The following is a 20,632-nucleotide window of genomic DNA, read 5'->3' as shown; positions in this document are numbered from 1 at the left end:
CTGGCAGCCGCTTTCATCTTTACTTCTAATTCTTCTTTGGCAAAGCGCGCTCGCACCTTGGCGGCTTCTGCTTTAGCTCTTGCTTGGGTGGCCTTACTTGATGCCCTACGGCCCCTGTCGCAGGATGACGATGACTTTGACAACGACTTGATGCTGGATCGGGTTGACATGGCTGCACTTTAAACACCTGATAACGCCGCTTTTTCACTGTAACGTTCTCGCTCGGGTGTGAAGTAACGCCGAGGTAAACGTCGAGATAAACCAGAATCAATGCAAACGAGACCGCAGTAAGATTAACCATTTACTGTTCACTCTTCACATTAACGCATGGTGAAAACTGTTGAAAAACAATACAGGATTGGTACAGTGTTTGTTTCCTTCTAAATATCACATTTACATTGTGAATACTTGCAAAGGTAAAACTACGATAACTACATTACATTAAAGTGCAGCATACAGTCAGAATCTAGCTGCTCCATTGGCTGCTTTAGATACACTTCAATACAAACTATCCCGACTCTTTAACTGACGAAAAGGTAAACCTTACCGACCGTCGTTACTTTTAACAGAATCGGCGTTAACATTTTAACTCGAAATATCGATTATCTAATGACTTACAGCGTTGCTTTCACTGTGTCTTTGGTGCATAGAGAGACCCTAGTCAGCGTTATGGTGGCACATGTGAGTGACCCCCACCCTTGCGTGAATCTCAAACCGGTAATTCCCCACAAGACGCGGCGAACCCGGATGTGACGTCATCGCAGCCGCGATGTATTACAGACAAATCAATTGATTTAAACAATCCTAACTTTAACTATAAAATGCTAACAAATTACTACGCGAAAATATTATAAACTAAATAACTGCCATAAAGGCAGCACAAGTATATTAATGAAAGTTATTATCATACAGTAACCATTTTTACAGATGATTCCAAAGATAAGTTAACTGGGGATGTTGGTGTGACTGTTTTGTGTGCCTGAATTGCAGGTAATGATACAGAAATGATTTATAGCCATTTATCAGCATAGGAAGCAGAATTCTTTGCCAACAGTTTAGGCTTACAGTGGGTGGAGGAAATTGGTCCTTATAATTTGCTCAGAATACATTTCGGTTTTGATGAGTCTTAAACAGGTCATTCTGACAGTAGGTCAGATTGACTGTTGGAAACTTGTCAAACGGTATTTCATAAAGAAAGTTTGATTTATATGTCTGCACATTATGCGCCCTGCAGATCACACTGTTGAGGGAAATGATGATGTTGACTGTTTAGCACCAAAAGCTGTCAAATGTTAAGCTGTTCATATAAACCTTCCACTTAGCAAATTAGAAGCTAAAGGGTTGGTAGTGTTAAGAATTAGGGGCTTATGGCAAGACGTAGGATAATGGACATAAGGACAGACACCTTTACAGAATACATAAACCTGTTGGGTTTATAGAAGAAGGGCTTAAAACAAGGGAAGGAATGATATTGACATGACATAGAAATGTCCACACTATGCTTAATTATGCCTTGTAACTAATTGGAAAACTTCATTCTGTGTCGTGTACACTTTGTCATTATGAAACTGTCATAATTCATAGTTTGAGCTGGAAAAGGCATGTAATAATTGTGTTAAACCTAAGGAAATGACATATAGGGTAGCAAAGGTGAGTGGGATGTTGGCTTATTGGGATGCTCTTAAAATCCAACAAAAGGCAACGAAAAAAGCCATAAGAATGGTCAAGACGAAATATGAGGGCAAACTGGCCAATAATATAAATCAGGATACTAAAAGTTTAGTTTTCAGTTACATGAAGAGTGAAAGGGAGATGAGAGTTGATACTAGACCACTGGAAAATGATGCTGGTGAAGTAGTAATGGGGGACAAAGAAATGGCAGATGAACTTAATGAACAATCTTCACTGTCTTTTCCGGTCAGCACCGCCCCCACTTCTCCCATTTAATCTGTCTCATTACGGGTGGACTTTAGGACCCGGGGGAGTTCAGGACCCGCCGCCCGCAGCTGCTGCTGAATCCCCGGTGTTTCTGTTCGGTTGACGGATGCGGTGAACGAGTTAAAATTAATCGATCGACAATTCTCATGTCGTGTTTATTTCACTCCACAGAACCATAGAACACTACAGCACAGAGAACAGGCCATTTGGCGCTTCTAGTCTGTGCGGAAACTTTATTCCGCTCGTCCCATTGACCTGAACCCAGTCCGTAACCCTCCAGACCTGTCCCATCCATGTATCTATCCAATTTAGTCTTAAAACTTAAGAGTGAGGCTGCATTTACCATGTCAGATGGCAGCTCATTCCACACTCCCACCACTCTCTGAGTGAAGAAATTCCTCCTAATGTTCCCCCTAAAGCTTTCCCCTTTCACCCTAAAACCATGTCCTCTCGTATTTATCGTTCCTAATCTAAATGGAAAGAACCTACTCGCATTTTCTGTCTATATCCCCCATAATTTTGTAAACTTCCATCAAATCTCCCCTCATTCTTCTACGCTCCAAGGAATAAAGTCCTAACCTGTTCAATCTTTCCCTGTAACTCAACTCCTGAAGACCTGGCAACATCCTAGTAAATCTCTGCACTCTTTCAATCTCTCCAAACTCTCCATGGATACCTCATGTCTGTACTTTCTGAACTAACCTCCCATGTGGGACCTTGTCAAAGGCCTTACTAAGGTTCATGTAGATAACATCTACAGCCTTCCCTTCATCTACTTTGTTGGTAACCTACTCGAAAAACTCTTCAAGATTCATTAAACACAATCTACCATGCACAAAGCCATAGTGACTATCCTTAATCAGCCCTTGGCTGTCCAAATACTTGTAAATCCGATCTCTCTGAACATCTTACAATAATTTACATACTACTGATGTCAGGCTCACTGGCCTGTAGTTACCTGGTTTACTATTGGAGCCTTTTTTAAACAACGGAATAACAAGAGCTACCGTCCAATCCTCCGGCACTGCACCCGTGGCTGAGGACATTTTAAATATTCCTGTCAGGGCCCCTGCAATTTCTACACTAGTCTCTCTCAAGGTCCGAGGAAATATCAAGTCAGGCCCGGGGGATTTATCTACCTTTATGCGCTGTAAGGCAGCAAGCACCTCCTCCTCTTAAATCTACAAATGTTCCATGACACTACTGCTTGTTTCCCTTCCTTCCATATACACTATGCCAGTTTCCTGAGTAAATACCGATGCAAAATAACTGTTTAAGATCTCCCCCATCTCGTAAGGCTCCACACATTGACGACCACTCTGATCTTATAGGGGACCAATTTTGTCCCTTACTATCCTTTTACTCTTAATATACTTGTAGAAACCCTTCAGGTTTCCCTTCACATTATCTGCCAAAGCCACCTGATGTCTTCTTTTTTTCCTTCCTAATTTCCTTCTTTAGTATTTTCTTATGTTTTCTATACTCTTTAAGTAACTCATTTGTTCTTTGTTGCCTCTACCTGTTATACACTTCTCTCTTTTTCTTAACCAGATCGCCAATATCCCTTGAAAACCAAGGTTCCCTATGCCTGTTAACTTTGTCTTTAATCCTGGCAGGAAAATGAAAACTCTGCACCCTCAAAATTTCACATTTGGAGGCCTTCCACTTACTGAACACATCCTTGTCAGGAAAAAAAAAATATCCCAATCCACTCTTCCGAGATCCTTTTTCATTTCCACAAAATTGGCCCTTCTGCTATTTAGAACCTCAACTCGAGGACCAGACCTATCCTTATCCATAATTAACTTGAAACTGATGACATTACGGTCACTGGACCCAAAATGTTCGCCTACACATACTTCTGTCACCTGACTGTCTGGTTTCCTAATAGGAGATCAAGTATTGCATCCTCTCTCGTAGGTACCTCTATATATTGATTTAGAAAACTTTCCTGAAAACATTTCACAAACTCCAAGCCATCTAGCCATTTTGCAGTGTGGGAGTCCCAGTCAATATGTGGAAAGTTAAAACCCCTGCTATTACAACTTCCTGTTTCGTACATTGGTCTACTATCTTTATACAGGTTTGCTCCTCCAATTCTCTCTGACTATTGGGCGGACTATAATACACCCCTATTAGTGTGGTCACACCTTTCCCGATCCTCAGCTCCACCCATATGGCCTCTGTAGACAAGCCCTCCGGTCTGTCCTGTCTACGCACAGCTGTGATATTTTCCCTGACTAGAAATGCCACTTCTCCCCCTTTCATCCCTCCCCCTCTATCACGTCTGAAACAACGAATATTTCTATCATGTATAAACCTTGGGTGAGAGGTTATATTTTTGTATTAATATATTAAAACTAAATGATAAATTCTACCAATGGAACCTCTTACTAAAGGATTCATATTCAAAATAGTATCCAACAAATCAGATTCTTGCATATATGGAAACTTAGATAATTATTTTTGTAAAAATTGTCTAACCTGAAGATATTGCAGTAAGTGTGTATGAGAGAGAATATTTGCTAATTAACACTTCAAAAGTCATCAATCGAAGTCATCACAAATTAAATGACAATAAAAATAAATAAATCTGCAAAAAAAACAGATCCCCTTAATCACTAAAGATTAAACAAGTTTGGGAGAGAGAACTTAATGTGACCTTTGTTAATAAAGATGGTCAACTCTTCTTTAATATGTACCAATCAGTGTTTAATTCAATTTAAAATTGTTCACTGCTACTATTTAACAAAGGAGAGACTATCCAAAATATTTCCTAACATAGACAATTATTGCGTTAGGTATAAAACTGAAGTAGCCACTTTTCACGTATGCTCTGGTCATGTTCTTCATCAAAATCTTTTTGGAAATCTTTATTTTCTACAATTTCTAAAGCTCTGAAAATTAATTTACAACCTAATGCACAAACCTTTGATTTCTGTTTATACATGCAGTCCTCGCATGACCTTTATCCTCCTCCACCTCACTATCTGCTCTAACGCTCTGGTTTCCCTCCCTATGCAAATCTAGTTTAACCCCCTTCCCCACCCCGAGCAGCATTGGCAAATCTACCCGCAAGGATGTTAGTCCCCCTCCAGTTCAGGGGCAAACCATCCCGTCGGAACAGGCCCCATCTTCCCGGGAACAAAGCCCAATTGTCCAGAAACATGAAGCCCTCCCTCCTGCACCATCTCCTTAGCCACGTATTTAGCTGCACTCTCCGCACATTTATATTTACAGAGACTTTACTCCTGACGCCGGTCCCGGGACCCGACCCGTTTACAGACCCGGAGCGGAACCGGAGCAGATTTTCAGCCACTGGTTCACAACCCAGGTTGCGAAGAAAGGATAAAGTTTCCCCGTGAATTTATTCCCAGTGAAGGTGTGGAGATGGGACTTGGTCTCCGCGTTGTAAAATGAAACTGTCCCGGACTCGTAACTGAGATAAACTCCCACCCTCCCGGGGATGGGACCGGCAGCGAGACAGGACCCGGGGGAGGCGAGACCACGGTTCACGTCATAATCCCGATGTAACAGGTCATCAACTCTCTCGATGACCCAGAATCCGGTCTCCGGACTCAGACTGACCAATCCCTTCCTCTCCACAGACTCTGCGGCGACTCCCAGACACCAGTCCCGATTTCCCGTCACCTCCACCTCCCAGTAATGTCTCCCCGGTGTGAATCCCTCCGATCCCAGCACACAAGGCCAGATTGTGAATCTCTTCCCGGTGTCAGGGAGATTCCTCCAGGTCCCGATCCATCTCACACTCTTCCGATCCTCAGACACCTCGAGCCGCGGATGCGTCGTTTCCATATCCAGGGTGACAGAGACTGGGGGTAGAATCAGAATCAGAATCAGACTTTAATCGCCAAGTACCTATGCACATACAAGGAATTTCCTTCCGGCAGATGTTGTCTCTCTGCTCATAACAATAATAATGATAAATATAAATGAAAATATAGATTATACATACAGGTAGTGCAATCCAAGTAATAGTTAGCCGACAGTTAACCGGCAGTTAACTGTTCAGCAAAGTGACCGCAGTAGGGAAAAAACTTCTCCAGTGCCTATTAGTCTTAGTCTGGAGGGATCTGAAGCGCCTCCCAGACGGAAGCAGATCAAACAGTCCGTGCGCAGGATCGGAGGAGTCCTTTATGATGTTCCCCGCCCTCTTCTTCAACCTGGAAGAGTACACGTCCACAATAGAGGGCAGGGAGGCTCCAATGATGCGCTCGGCAGTCACTCGGACAGCGCGGCACCGGGGATCGGGGGAGGAGTCTCGGGCAGCGCGGCCCCGGGGAATGGGGGGAGACTCGGGCAGCGCGGCCCCGGGGATCGGGGGAGGAGACTCGGGCAGCGCGGCCCCGGAGATCGGGGGGAGACTCGGGCAGCGGGGCCCCGGGAATCGGAGGGGGGGGGGAGTCTCGGGCTGCGCTGCCCCGGGGATCGGGGGGAGACAAAAGCGGATGGACAAGTAATGTCTCCCCAAGGGTTTTCCGCTGGTCAGGGGAAACATCCTCCCTCACCCCTGCCTGTTGACCCCTGAAAGAATTTTGTGTTTCCATGAGATCTCCTCTCATTCTTCGAAACTGGGAACAGAGAACATAGAGCAGTACAGCACAGGAACAGGCCCGTCATACAATGTTCACATTCATTTCTGAGTGTGAAGTGGGGGAGTGTGATGGTTTGAGACAGTAAATGCGGTGATAATGGGAACCAGTGGGGGAGAGATGAATGGCAGATTGAACCAGGTGGGGGAGGGGTGGAAAGACCGTGGGTGAATTGTGTGTGTAGACGTAATGAGAAGCTGGAGGGGCAAAGATGGGAGATGAGAATGACTTTGTCCCCTTTTCCACGACCCCATCCACCGCAGCCCGTCATTAGGACAGGGGATGAATTTGCAGGAACCCTTAAGCAACACAGGTCCTGATGAACTGTTTCAGTCTGAACCGTGGACTGTTTACACTTTCCATAGAAGCTTCCCGGCCTGCTGTTCCCCCAACAATTTGTGTGTGTTACTCTGCTTTAAATATACTCAATTATTTGGCCTCCACAGCTGCCTGTGGCAGATTCACTATCCTGTGGATAAAGGAATTCCTCCTCCTCTCTATCCTAAATGGACATCCCTATAGTCGGAGGCTGTGCTTACCGTTCTCGACCCACCCACATCCTCCCAACATCAACTCTCTCCAGACAGGTGTCAGAGAGATCTGGCGAGACCCTTCATCAGGACCTATGTAGCTTGGATTACCAGCATCTGCAGATTTTCTCCTGTTTGATTTTTAAAGCAGAAGTTAATAAGTAAACTTCTTGATTAGTCAGAGTCTCAAAGGTTATGGGGAGGAGGCGGGAGAATAGGGTTGAAGGGGATAATAAATCAGTTATTCTTCTAAACTCCAGTGAATACAGACCCAGAACCAACAAACACTCCTCATATGTTAACTCTTTCATTCCCGGAATCATTCCTGTGAATCTTCTGCACCCCCTCCAATGCCAGCACTTGTTTTCCGATAGAAGGGACCCAAAACTGCTTACAATACTCGATGTGGTCTGACCGATGCCTTATAAAACCTCAGAATTACATCCTTGCTCTTGTACTCTAATCCTCTCGAAGTGAAAGCAAACATTGAGTTTGCCAATCTTACCACTGACACAAACTGCAAGTTAACCTTCAGGGAATCCTGCACAAGGACACCCATGTCCCTTTGCACCTCTGATTTTTGAATTTTCGCCCTGTTTACAGAATTGTCTGTGTCTTTATTCCTTCGACTCTACCTGTGCTACAAGATCCTTATTACGTATACTGGTGCATTCAAATAAGTCCATAAGACAAAGCAGCAGAAGCCGACCATTCGGCCCTTCGAATCTGCTCCGCCATTTTATCATAAGCTGATCCATTCTCCCATTTAGTCCCACTCCCCTATCTTCTCACCATGACCTTTGATGCCCTGGCTACTCACATACCTATCAATCTCTGTCTTAAATACACCCAAGCAGTTTCAGCGACAGGTTACTGTCGATGCAATGCTCCTCAGACAGGATGAAGAGGTCAATACTCCCCAATGCCATTAGGCTCTACAATTCAACTGCCAGGACTTTTTTTAAAGCTATTATTAATGCTTTTTGAGTTAGTGATTTAGATGCATATCATATTATTACTGAGTTAAGTATTGTATGTAATGAGTTTTTGCTACAACAAGTGTATGGGACATTGGAAAAAATGTTGAATTTCCCCATGGGGATGAATAAAGTATCTATCTATCTATCTATCTATCAATCACTTGGCTTCCACTGCCGCAAGAAATTCACAAATTCACCACCCTCTAGCTAAAAAAATTTCTTTGCATCTCCGTTCTGAATGGGTGCCCTTCAATCCTTAAGTCATGCTCTCTCGTACTAGACTCCCCCACCATGGGAAACAACTTTGCCACATCGACTCTCTCCATGCCTTTTAACATTCGAAATGTTTCTCTGAGGTCCCCCCTCATTCTTCTAAACTCCAAGGAGTACAATTCAAGAGCGGTCAAATGTTCCTCATATGATAACCCTCTCATTCCCGGAATCATTCTAGTGAATTTGCTCTGAACCCTCTCCAATGTCAGAACATCCTTTCTTAAATAAGAAGCCCAAAACTGCACACAGTATTCCAAGTCATGTCTTACCAGTTCCTTATAGAGACTCAACATCATATCCCTGCTCCTATACACTATTCCTCTAGAAATGAATGACAACATTGCATTTGCCTTCTTCACCACCGACTCAACCTGGAGGTTAACCTTAAGGGTATCCTGCATGAGCACTCCCAAGTCCCGTTGCATCTCAGAACTTTGAATTCTCTCTCCATTTAAATAATAGTCTGTCCGTTTATTTCTTCTACCAACGTGCATGACCATACACTTTTCAACATTGTATTTCATTTGCCACCTCTTTGACCATTCTCCCAATCTATCCATGTCTCTCTGCAGACTCTCTGTTTCCTCAGCACTACCATCCCCTCCACCTATCTTTGTATCATCAGCAAACTTAGCCACAAAGCCATCTATTCCATAATCCAAATCGTTGATATACAATGTAAAAAGAAGCGGCCCCAACACGGACCCCTGTGGAACACCACTGGTAACTGGCAGCCAACCAGAATGGAATCCCTTTATTCCCACTCTCTGTTTCCTGCCAATCAGCCAACGCTCTGTCCAGATATGTAAACTTCCCGTAATTCCATGGGCTCTTATCATGTTTAGCGGCCTCATGTGAGGCACCTTGTCAAAGGCCTTCTGAAAATCCAAATACACAACATCCACTGCATCTCCCTTGTCCAGCCTACTTGTAATCTCCTCAAGAAATTTCAATGGGTTTGTCAGGCAGGATTTTCTTTTAAGGAAACCATGCCGAGTTTGGCCTATCTTGTCATATGCCTCCAGATACTCGGTAACCTCATCCTTGACAATTGACTCCAACAGCTTCCCAACCACCAATTTCAAGCTAACAGGTCTATAATTTACTTTTTGCTTCCTTGCCCCTTTCTTAAATACCAGAGTGGCATTTACAATCTTCCACTCCTCCGGAACCATGCCAGAATCTATTGACTTTTGAAAGATCATTACTAATCCCTCCGCAATCTCCACAGCTACTTCCTTTAAAACACAAGGGTGCATTCCATCTGGTCTCTGTCGTAATTGTGACTGCGCACACTTCTCTTCCCTGACACCCTTGAGTGTCCGGTATACTGCTGATATCTTCCTCAGTGAGGACTGATGCAAATACTCGTTCAGTTCCTCAGCCATCTCCTTATCTCCCATTACAATTACTCCAGCATCATTTTCTATCGGTCCTTTCTCCTCTCTCACCCGATTTTTATTCTTTATATTCTTGAAAAATCTTTTAGTATCTTCTTTGATATTATTTGCTAGCTTCCTTTCATAGTTCATGTTTTCCCTCTTAATGGCCTTCTTAGTTTCCTTTTGTAAGCTTTTAAAAACTTCCCAATCCTCTGTCTTCCCACTAATTTTTGCTTCCTTGAATGCCCTCTCCTTTGCTTTTACTTTGGCTTTGACTTCTCTTGTCAGCCACGGTTGCATCCTTTTTCCATTCGAAAATTTCTTCTTTTTTGGAATATATCTGTGTTTCACCTTCCTCACTTCTCGCATAAACTCCAGCCACTGCTGCTCTGCTGTCCTCCCGCTAGTGTCCCTTTCCAGTCAAATTTGGCCAGTTCCTATCTCGTGCCACTGTAATTTCCTTTACTCCACTGCAATACCGACACGTTGGATTTCAGTTTCTCTTTCTCAAATTTCACAGTGAACTCAATCATGTTACGATCACTGCCTCCTAACGGTTCCTTGACCTCAATCTCTCTAATCACCTCTGGGTCATTACACAATATCCAATCCAGTACCTCTGATCCCCTCGTGGGCTCAACAACAAGCTGTTGTGAAAAGCCATCTCGTAGACATTCTACAAATTCTCTATCTCTTGAGATCCAGTGTCGACCTGATTTTCCCAATCCACTCGCATGTTAAAATCCCCCACAATTATCATAACACTGCCCTTCTGGCAAGCCTTTTCTATTTCCTGTTGTAATTTGTAGTCCACCTCACTGCAGCTGTTAAGAGGCCTGTAGATAACTGCCATCAGGGTCCTTTTACCCCTGCTATTTCTCAGCTCAACCCATAAAGATTCTGCACCTTCCGATCCTATGTCACCTCTTTCTAATGATTTAATGTCATTTCTTACAAATAAAGCCATGCCACCCCCTCTGCCTACCTGCCTATCCTTCCGATACACCGTGTATCCTTGGACGTTCAGCTCTCAGAGACATGCATCCTTTAGCCACGTCTCAGTGATGGCCACAAAATTATACCTGCCAATCTGTAGCTGTGCAATAAGATCATCCACCTTATTCCTTATGCTGTGTGTATTTAAGTATAACACTTTAAGTCCAGTATTTGGTACTTTTTGTTTTGATTGCACTGCAACTCATCCCAGTAGCTGCAAATTTGCTCCATCACCTGCCTGTCCTTCCTGACATCTTTACTGATCACTATCTTAGATTTATTTCTGTTTTCCCCCTCCTACGCTCTATCATTCCGGATTCGCATCCCCCTGCCAAATTAGTATAAACCCTCCCTAACAGCTCTATTAAACATTCCCGCTATGATATTGATCCCCTTCGGGTTCAGGTGTAACCCGTCCTTTTTGAACAGGTAATACTTCCCCCAGAAGAGATCCCAATGATCCAAGAATCTGAAGCCCTGCCCCCTGCACCAGACTCTCAGCCACGCATTCATCTGCCTGATCCTACTATTCTTGTCCTCGCTAGCACGTGGCACAGGTAGCAATCCTGAGATTACTACCCTGGAGGTCCTGCTTCTCAGCTTCATTCCCAATTCCGGGAAATCTCTCTTCAGGATCTCCTCCCTTTTCCTCTCTATGTCATTGGTACCAACATGTACCAAGACAGCTGGCTGATCGCCTTCTCCCTTCAGAATATTCTGGACCCGATTCGAGACATCCCGTACCCTGGCACCTGGGAGGCAACACACCATGCGGGTATCTCTACCAGGCTCACAGAATCTCCGGTCTGTTCCCCTGACTATCGAATCCCCCATGACTACCGCATTCCTCTTCCCCTCCTTCCCTCCTGCACAACAGCGCCAGGTCCTGTGCCAGAGACCCCGTCATCGTGGTCGTCCCCTGTCAGGTCATCCCCCTCAACAGTATCCGAAGCGATATACTTGTTGCTGAGTGGGGCAGCCACAGGGGTGCTCTCCACTGTCCTGTCCAGTCTCGCCGTTCTTGTACGCGAAGTTTTTTTTTAAAACTGCCTCCCTTCAGAATTTAGCTCCCACACCACCCTTCTTGTCCCAATCTAAAAAAACACATTCAGTCGTGTATTCATCAGCCTATTCCAAACTGTCCACATGAAATTCAGCAAGGCCTTTGATGTCGATGATAGACCACACTTGGAGCATTGTATGCATTTCCGGTTCCCGAATATGGGGAGGATGTCATTACACTGGACAGGAGGCTTCAGGAGGATGTTACCAGGAATGGGGGCTTGGGTTAAAAGCAGAGAGTGGATAAGCTTTGGACTATTCAGCTATAGTGTAGGATGTTCAGGTATGACCCCTTATCAAGGTAAATAATTCATAAGGAGCTTAAATAACATTTCATTTTTCGAAGAAATGGGAGTACAGAACCAGAGAACTCAGATTGAAAGTGAGACGGGAAATTTTTCTGAGTGGTCCATCGGGTAACATTCTCATAGAGAGGGCGGTTGGTAAATGGAATTTGCCCTCAGACGCTGTAGGAACAGGTAAAAATAAAATATTTTAAAATAAATTAGGGCAGGTACACAGATGGGAAATGGTTAGAGGGATGGGGGGTGCAAACACACACAAATGGGACATGCTCAAGAAGACATCTTAGTCTTGCAAATTGATGAAGTGGGCCGTGGGTTCAACATCCGTTAAACCCTCCCAGATCATCCTCCTGAGGAATCTCACCCCGGAGTCTGTCTGTGAAGTGTTGATGTGACGTCAGGTCAGAGGGCAGCTCAGTGCCACAGAACAGACAGACTGGGTAAGGACTGCAGATTTCAATCCTAAATGCAAATTTGTGCCTATTTCTGTGGCCGTGTGTCACACTCTGATAGTGTGTGTGTGTGTGTGTGTGTGTGTGTGTGTGTGTGTGTGTGTGTGTGTGTGTGTGTGTGTGTGTGTGTGTGTGTGTGTGTGTGTATTGATTGTGGTAAATATCCGTGTGGTGTGTATACACATTGAAGAATTTGTATGTTACAGTGTGTCATCACATGTCTGGAGTGTGTTGACAATGTGTCACACGTGATTGAGTTGTTTAAATGAATGAATGACTGTCTCTGAAGAGATTGGTTTCCAGGTTACTGAGGGAAATAACAACGTACATTGCTGAGGCTCTGACTACAATCTGCCTGTCCTTCCTGTGTATGTGTGTGAGGGAGCTTTGCCAGGTTATGCTGTGTGTGCTTCTCCCGAGATGAAATCTTGACCCATGTCAATGCTTGTTGGTGTGTCCGAGCTCATTCTCACAATGCTTCAATGTAGTGGTCTGATCACCATAAGACATAGGAGCAGAATTAGGCCATTTGCTTATCGAGTCTGCTCCGCCATTCAATCATGGCTGATCCTTTCTTCTCTCCTCAGCCCCACTACCTGGCCTTCTCCCCGTAACCTTTGATGCTGTGTCCAATCTAGAACCTATCAAGCTCTGCCTTAAATGCACCCAAAGTGTTCCACAAATTCATCAGCAGCTGGCTCAAATTTCTTCGCATCTGTTTTAAATAGATGCCTCTCTATCTTGAGGCTGTGCCCTCTTGTCCTAAACTCCACCGCCATGGGAAACATCCTTTCCACATCTACTCTGTCTAGGACTTCCAACATTCGAAACGTTTCAATGAGATTCCCCCTCATCTTTCTAAATTCCAGCGAGTACAGACACAGAGCTATCAAACATTCCTTGTATGATAACCCTTTCATTCCTGGAATCATCGTTATGAAATGAACCTTCTACAGTGCCAGCACATCTTTTCTTAGATGAGGAGCCCAAAACTGTTCACAATACTCAAGGTGAGGCTTCACCAGTGCCTTATCAAGCTTCAGAATCACATCCCTGCTCTTGAATTGAATGCTATCTAAACCCCTTGAATTGAATGCTAACGTTGGATTTGCCTTCCTCACCACTGACTCTACCTGCAAGTTAACCTTTAGGAAGTTCTGCAGAATGACTGCTAAGTCCATTTTATTCTCAGCCTTTTGGGTTTTCTCCCCATCTGAAAAAAAAATTGCACGACCAAAGAGCAACTCAGCTTTTTGGGTTTTCTTCCCATTTGAAAAAAAAAATCCGCACATTATTTCTACGACCAAAGTGCATGGCCATGCATTTTCCAACATCGTATATCATTTGCCACTTTCCTTCCCATTCTCCTCATTCAAGTCCTTGTCCAGCCTAACTGTTTCCTCAACACTACCGGCCCCTCCACCAATCTTTGTATCATATGCAAACTTGGAAACAAAGCCATCTACTCTAGGACAAGAGGGTATGACTTCAGGATTGAAGGACGTCCTTTTAGAACTGAGATGCGGAGAAATAACTTTAGTCAGTGGGTGGAAAATCTGTGGAATTTGTTGCCACAAGTGGCCGTTGAGGCCAAGGCATATTTAAGGCAGAGATAGATAGGTTTTTGATTAGCCAGGGCATCAAAGGGTATAGGGTGAAAGCAGGGGAGTGGGGATGACTGGAAGAATTGGATCAGCCCATGACTGAATGGTGGAGCAGACTCGATGGGCCGAATGGCCTACTTCTGTTCCAACATCTTATGGACTATTCCATCAGCTAAATCTTGATATACAGCGTAAAATGAAGGTGTCCTAACACTGACCCCTGTGGAACACGAGTCACTGGCAGCCAACCAGAAAAGGATCCCTTTACTATCATTCGCTGTTCCCCACCAATCAGCCAATGTTCTAACCATGCCTGTAACTTTTCTGTAATAGCATGGCCTCTTAACCTGGTTACCACCTTCATGTGTGGCACCTTGTCAAAGGCCTTCCGAGATTCCAAATATACAACATCCACTGCATCCCCTTTATCTATCCTGCTTGCAATCTCCTCAAAGAATCCCAACAGGTTTGTCAGGCAGGATATTCCCTTAACACAGCCATGCTAACTTGCCCTGTCTTGTCCAGTGTCACCAAGTATTCCATAACCTCATACTTAACAATTGACTCCAATTTCTTCCCAACCACAGAGGTGAGGCTAACTGGTCAATAATTTCCTTTCTGCTGCCTTCCTCCTTACTTAAAGGGCTAAGTGACATTTGCCATTTTCCAGTCCTCTGGCACCATGCCAGGTTCCAGTGATTTTTGAAAGATCATTTCAAATGCCTCCATAATTTCTACTGCGACCTCTTTTAGAACACTAGGGTGCAGTTCATCTGGTCCGGGTGACTTATGTACCTTTAGGTCTTTCAGCTTTTTGAGCACCTTCTCCCTTGTAACAGCAACTACACTCACTTCTCTTCCCTCACACTCTTCAACACCGGGCACAGTGCTAGTGTCTTCCACGGTGAAGACTGTTGCAAAATATTTGGTTTATCTGCCATCTCTTTATTCTGTATTATTAAATATCCATCCTCATTTTCTAGCGGTCCTATATCCAGTCTCATCTCTGGTTTTTTTTTTACAATACCTGAAAAACAATTTAATATTGTTTGCTAACTTGTTTTACAAAGACCGGTGTGTAAAAAGGGCCTGAAGGATCATTGGAGACCAGAGTCAGTCCAACCACAAACTGTACCAATTGCTACCATCCGGGATACGGTACCGCAGCATAAAAGCCAGGAGCAACAGGCTCCAGGGACAGCTTCTTCAACCAGGCCATCAGACTGATTAACTCATGCTGACACATCTGTATTTCTATGTTATGTTGACCAGCATGTTATACATATTGTACATATAATTCATCATAAATTACTATAAATTGCACATTGCACATTTAGATGGAGACGTAATGTAAAGATTTTTAATCCTCATGTATATGAAGGATATAAGCAATAAAGTCAATTCAATTCAAATCAATTTCTTGTTGATTTTTTCCCACCCAATCATCCTTTTAGTTCCTCTCTGTAGATATTTAAAAGCTTCCCAATCCTCTGTCTTCCTACTAATTTTTGTTTTGTTGTATACCCTCTCTTTTGCCTTTACAGTAACTTGTCTTCCCTTGTCAGCCACGGTTTTACTATTTTGCCATTTGAGTATTTATTTATTTTTGGAATACATCTATCCTTCACCTTTCTCACTTTCCCAGAAACTGACACCATTTCTGCTCTGCTCTCATCCCTGCCAGCACCTCCTTGCAATTTGCTTTGACCAACTCCTCTCTCAGACCACTGTAATTTCTTTCACTCCTCTGAAATACTACAATATCAGACTTTATTTTCTCCTTATCAGATTCCAAGTTGAACTCAGTGACGTTGTGAGCACTGCTTCCTAAGGTTTCTTTTAACTACTCACCTCTGGTTCAATACATAACACCCAATCCAGTAGAGCTGTTCCCCGAGTAGGCTCAACGACTAACTGCTCTAGAAAGCCATCACATTGCATTCAACAAACTCACGCTTTTGAGATCATTCACCAACCTGATTTTCCCAACGACCCTACACGTTGAAATCTCCCATGATTATCATAACATTGTCCTTTTCATCAGCCTTTTCTATTTCCAGTTGTAATCTGTGGGTCACGACCCACTGACTGTCGGAAGGCCTGTATATCACTGGTGTCAGTGTCATTTTTACTTTTGCAGTTCCTTACCTCAACCCACAAGAATTCAACATCTTCCAATCCTATGTCACATCTTGCTATTGATTTACCAGCAGAGCCACACCACCCCATCGGCCTTCCTTCCTTCCTCCGATACATTGTGTAACGGTGAACATTCAGCTCCCAACTACAACCATCCTTCAGCCACGTTTCCGTGATGGCCACAACGTCATACCTGACAATCTGTATTAGAGTAACAAGATCATCCACCTTATTTCTCATACTCCCTGCATTGAGATAATACGCTTTGTGTACTGTATCTGCTACCCTTTTTAATTCTGCATCCCTAATGCACTGATACCCACCCTGCTGGCTGCAATTTTGTCCTCGGATCTGTCCGCCCTATCTGACAGTCTGACTGTACGCTATCTTTGCATTTTTACCATCAGTCCTATACCTTCACTCCACTTCCAACCCCCCACCCCACCAAATTAGTTCAGACCCTCCCCAATAGCTCTATCAAACCTCTCTGTGAGAATATTGTTCTCCCTCGGGTCGAGGTGCGACCCATCCCTTTTGAGCAGGTCATTCCTCCACCAGAACAGATCCCAATGATCCAAGAACCTGAATCCCTGTCCCCAGCACCATCTTCTCAGCCATGTTTATCTGTCAAATTATCCTGTTTCTACCCTCACCAGCACGTGGCACAGGCAGCAATCCAGAAATTACAACCCTGGGGGTTCTGCTTCTGAGCTTTCTACCAAGCTCTCCAAATTCTATTTTAAGGACCTAATTGCTTTTACTTCCAATGCCATTGTCCCAAAATTTATCAAGTTATCTGGCTCTTTTCCCTCCCTCTCTAAAGTGCTGCGGACACGATTCGAGGCATCCCTGACCCTGGCACCCAGGAGGCAACATAGCATTTTCTGCCTTTAACAACAGTGAGAGATGCTGATCCGGAAGGGGGAAGACCTGTGTCAGTCAGAGTCTGCACTCACAGGGCACATGAAGGACTTGTGTATTTTCCTGACAATCCCTGTCACCACACTGATACCTGCTTTTATTCCCTACAATATTATCATCAGTATTAAATTCCCAGTTCCTCTGGTAGATCCTAACTCATGTCCTGGTGTGTTAGTGCGATGCCTGGGATTGACACACAGTGGTTCATTTGACAATCCCGTGTATTGGTTGTATTGTGACCCTGTGCTGGTGTGTTCAGGGGTCTGACATCTCCAGTTGACCATGTGACAGTGATGCCTCCCAGTCGGTGGGGTTGATATGGAATAAACTTCAGTTCCCCTTCAGCCCAGTATTACAGACAATCTTTGCCTCAAATTGGAACTAAGTTAACCCTAATGAATGGGGAGGAAAGAATCTTTGTAAGTTTTACCTCGATTAATAGCATCAAGCGTTTCTCTCAGCACTGTGTTGAACAAATAGGGGTGATCGAATTTTTCAACCGGTAGGGTCTCATCTGTCACTGACAATTCCTGGACAGCGTCGTTAATCCTGTAAATATTAAACTGCTGGCTATAAATTGATATTCTGAACTATTTTACAAATCCATTCAGGGTTTCAGTAAAGAGCCTGTCCTACCTTCTGTTCCGACGAGCTTCCTCCTGAAATAAATAAAAACAAATCTGCTTAGACTTGGACTTTCTGTCCACATCCTGAATTTCATCCAAATCATTAAAAGGTGTTGAAAATTCCCACTCCCGCAATCACTCACACACACGGACAATACAGAACCACCGCGTAACTGACAGGGAAAGTTTCTGAATGTCAGACCATTACCGAGAGGATGAAACTTACAGGGAAGACAGGACAGGGTGTGTAATATCATCTGGATATGATGTCAGGCTGATAGGATGGAGGAATTTAAGATCAGTGATGTATGTGATTGTGTGCGGGTGGAGACTATTTATGGGGAGACTTGTGGGGAGATGTAATTCCAGATGGATTTTAACAAATTCCACAAGAAATTTAGTGAAGAGGATGTGGAACTCAGTGCCACAGGAGTGGCTGAAATGGAAAAGCAGAGATTGAATGTAATGGGGAGGCTGGATAAACACGTGAGGGACCAGGGAGTTCGGGGCAGTGTTGCTGGATGCGGTGAGTAGGTGGCAGGAGGATTGTGAAGCAGGGAAACTGATAGAAGATGGACCTAATGGCCTGTTTATGATAGAGAATGGGATATAATCCCATGTGAAATGTATCCAAAAAATAAAGAGACAGTGAAAGATTCCCATCTGATGGAAACTGGATATGGAGGATAAGTCTGATGTGTGGGTCACTTTCTTGGTTCTCACTGATTGACAGAGAGAACTCACACCCACCGCACCAGACACACTCACAGCCTAGGACTGGAACTGGGTGTTAATGGGAGTTTTAGAGGATATTTAATGCGGTAATTAAGGAAACAGTAAGCAGCTCAGTGTTACGATCAGAGTAAATAATTTCAGAGAGATTTGCATTCTGTCCTGGGATGTACAGAAGTTGTGGAAGCCCAGTTTTGGGACAATAGACAATAGGTGCAGGAGTAGGCCATTCGGCCCTTCTAGCCAGCACCATCATTCACTGTGATCATGTCTGATCATACACAATCAGTACCCCATTCCTGCCCTCTCAGCATATCCCTTGACCCCGCTATCTATACGAGCTCTATCTAACTCTCTCTTGAAAGCATCCAGAGACTTGGCCTCCACTGTCTTCTGTGTGAGGTCGCCAGAGCGACAACTGATTTGTTAGAATTGGCCTCGGTGCTGTGTTTATTTTGAATATACACCTGTTCCTTTAGTGCCCTTTGACAGAAACAAATTGAAATATAATTCCTCACCTTGAGAAATATCACACTGTCTTTTTGATCCATCTGTTCCTTTAACTTAGTGATTTCCTCCTGAATAAACCTTATATTCTCTTGAATCTCTCGAAGCTTTTTCTCCATTGGATTTAGAATCCTCTTCTCTTCTTCCCTGAGATCCCTGAGTAAGCTCTGCTCTTTCTCAGTGATAATCTGGCGCAGTTCAGCAAACTGGGATGTGATGTGGGTCTGAACGCTGTGTGACTGTTCCTGTCGAATGAAAAGTGAAGATTAATTTACTGTATTGCTGTGTGTATTTCCTTATGACATTAAGGAGACCATTTGGTCCATTAATGTCCATGCTAGCTCTGAAACATTCCCATCAACCCCATTCCCTCCTGAAACCTATTCTCCCCATTGACCCATTAACTTCCACCTGATTAACATATACGCTCCCCACCTTCACAGGGTTAATTGTAATTAACCATTCATCCAGCATGTCCTTGGAATGTGTCTGAAACTGTCATGGCCACAGGGAGAGCATGCAAACTCCACACAGACAGCAGCAGAAGTCAGGATCGAACCCAGGTCACTGGAGCTGCGATACTCGGCAATTCTGCATTAAATGGAGCAAAACTCGACAGTAATATCAGAAATTCTGCTCAGGAAGCCTCACCCGAACTCCGGAAATCTTCTCTTTCTGTTGCTGCTCCTTTTCCTGGAAGTCTGATTTCTTTTTTGTGAGAGAGTCAAAGGAAGATTTTAGCTGATCCTGGAAGTCAGAGATTGAAGGAAATAGAAACAAAGATGTATCAAAAGAAACAGGTGATCAAACCCGATTATCACACAAAATGCCGGGGGAACTCAGTGAGTCAGGCAGCATCTATTCAGGGGAAATAAACAGTCGGTGTTTCGGGATAAGACCCTTTATTAGGACTGGGAAGAAATGGAACAGAAATCAGAATGAAAAGGTTGGGGATGAGAACCAGCTGACAGGTGATGGGTGAGACAACGTGAGGGGGAACGTGGGGAAGGGTGATGAAGTGAGAAGCTGAGCGGGGACAGGCGGAAGAGGTAAAGGGCTGGAGAAGAAGGAATCTAATACGAGAGGACAATCCACCATGGAAGAAACGGGAGGAACTGGGCTGTTTGCGGCCCTGAATGGTGACGATGGAGGAGTTTAGGGGTCAGGTCCCACTTGTCCCATTTTCAGGTATCAGTGCCAGTAGGGAGATCAGTGGAGAGGAGCGAGTGGATCAGGGCGATAGAGTACGTAGAGCGCGATCCGTATAGAGAGCGGAGAGTTGCAGGGTGCGGAGGTGGGCTGTGGGACGGAGAGATGCTAGAATCCCGTTGGAGATGGCGAAAGTTGCAAAGAATGATGTGTTGGTTATGGAGGCTCGTGTGATGTTATGTAGGACAAAGGAAATGTGTGAAGCATGAAATTAACGTTTAGTTTTTACCATGTAGATTTTAACAGCTTCTTTAATCGGCATGAAGCGGTGCTCTCTGTGTTCCTGCGCGTCTCTACAGATCACACAGATCAGTGTCTTGTCCGCTTCACAAAACAGCTTCAGTTCTTCCTCATGTTCCTCGC

General features: G+C 44.1%; 1 protein-coding gene across 1 annotated transcript; it reads right to left on the bottom strand.

The window, feature by feature from the left end:
- Positions 1–5,217: 5,217 nt before the first annotated feature.
- On the bottom strand, positions 5,218–19,179 carry LOC140724353 (E3 ubiquitin-protein ligase TRIM39-like). The gene is made up of 4 exons (XM_073038803.1): positions 19,072–19,179; positions 17,832–17,854; positions 17,626–17,744; positions 5,218–5,771 (listed from the first exon to the last, which is right to left on the bottom strand). The coding sequence occupies exons 1-4, from the start codon at positions 19,177–19,179 to the stop codon at positions 5,218–5,220; spliced, it is 804 nt and encodes a 267-aa protein (XP_072894904.1).
- Positions 19,180–20,632: the final 1,453 nt, after the last annotated feature.

This window comes from Hemitrygon akajei, unplaced genomic scaffold (assembly GCF_048418815.1).
Source record: "Hemitrygon akajei unplaced genomic scaffold, sHemAka1.3 Scf000195, whole genome shotgun sequence".
Lineage (NCBI taxonomy): Eukaryota > Metazoa > Chordata > Chondrichthyes > Myliobatiformes > Dasyatidae > Hemitrygon > Hemitrygon akajei.
The sequence above is the reverse complement of the archived record's forward strand: the minus strand, read 5'-3'. Positions and strand labels throughout refer to the sequence as shown.

What these genes read in the sequence shown, in the direction of transcription:
- LOC140724353 (XM_073038803.1), bottom strand. Translation starts at nt 19,179, where the DNA reads ATGGAGAAAAAGCTTCGAGAGATTCAAGAGAATATAAGGTTTATTCAG. An exon ending in ACAGTGTGATATTTCTCAAG is followed by an intron (nt 17,855 to 19,071) that starts GTGAGGAATTAT and finishes TATTTATTTCAG; the next exon opens with GAGGAAGCTCGTCGGAACAG. An exon ending in GAAGCTCGTCGGAACAGAAG is followed by an intron (nt 17,745 to 17,831) that starts GTAGGACAGGCT and finishes TAATATTTACAG; the next exon opens with GATTAACGACGCTGTCCAGG.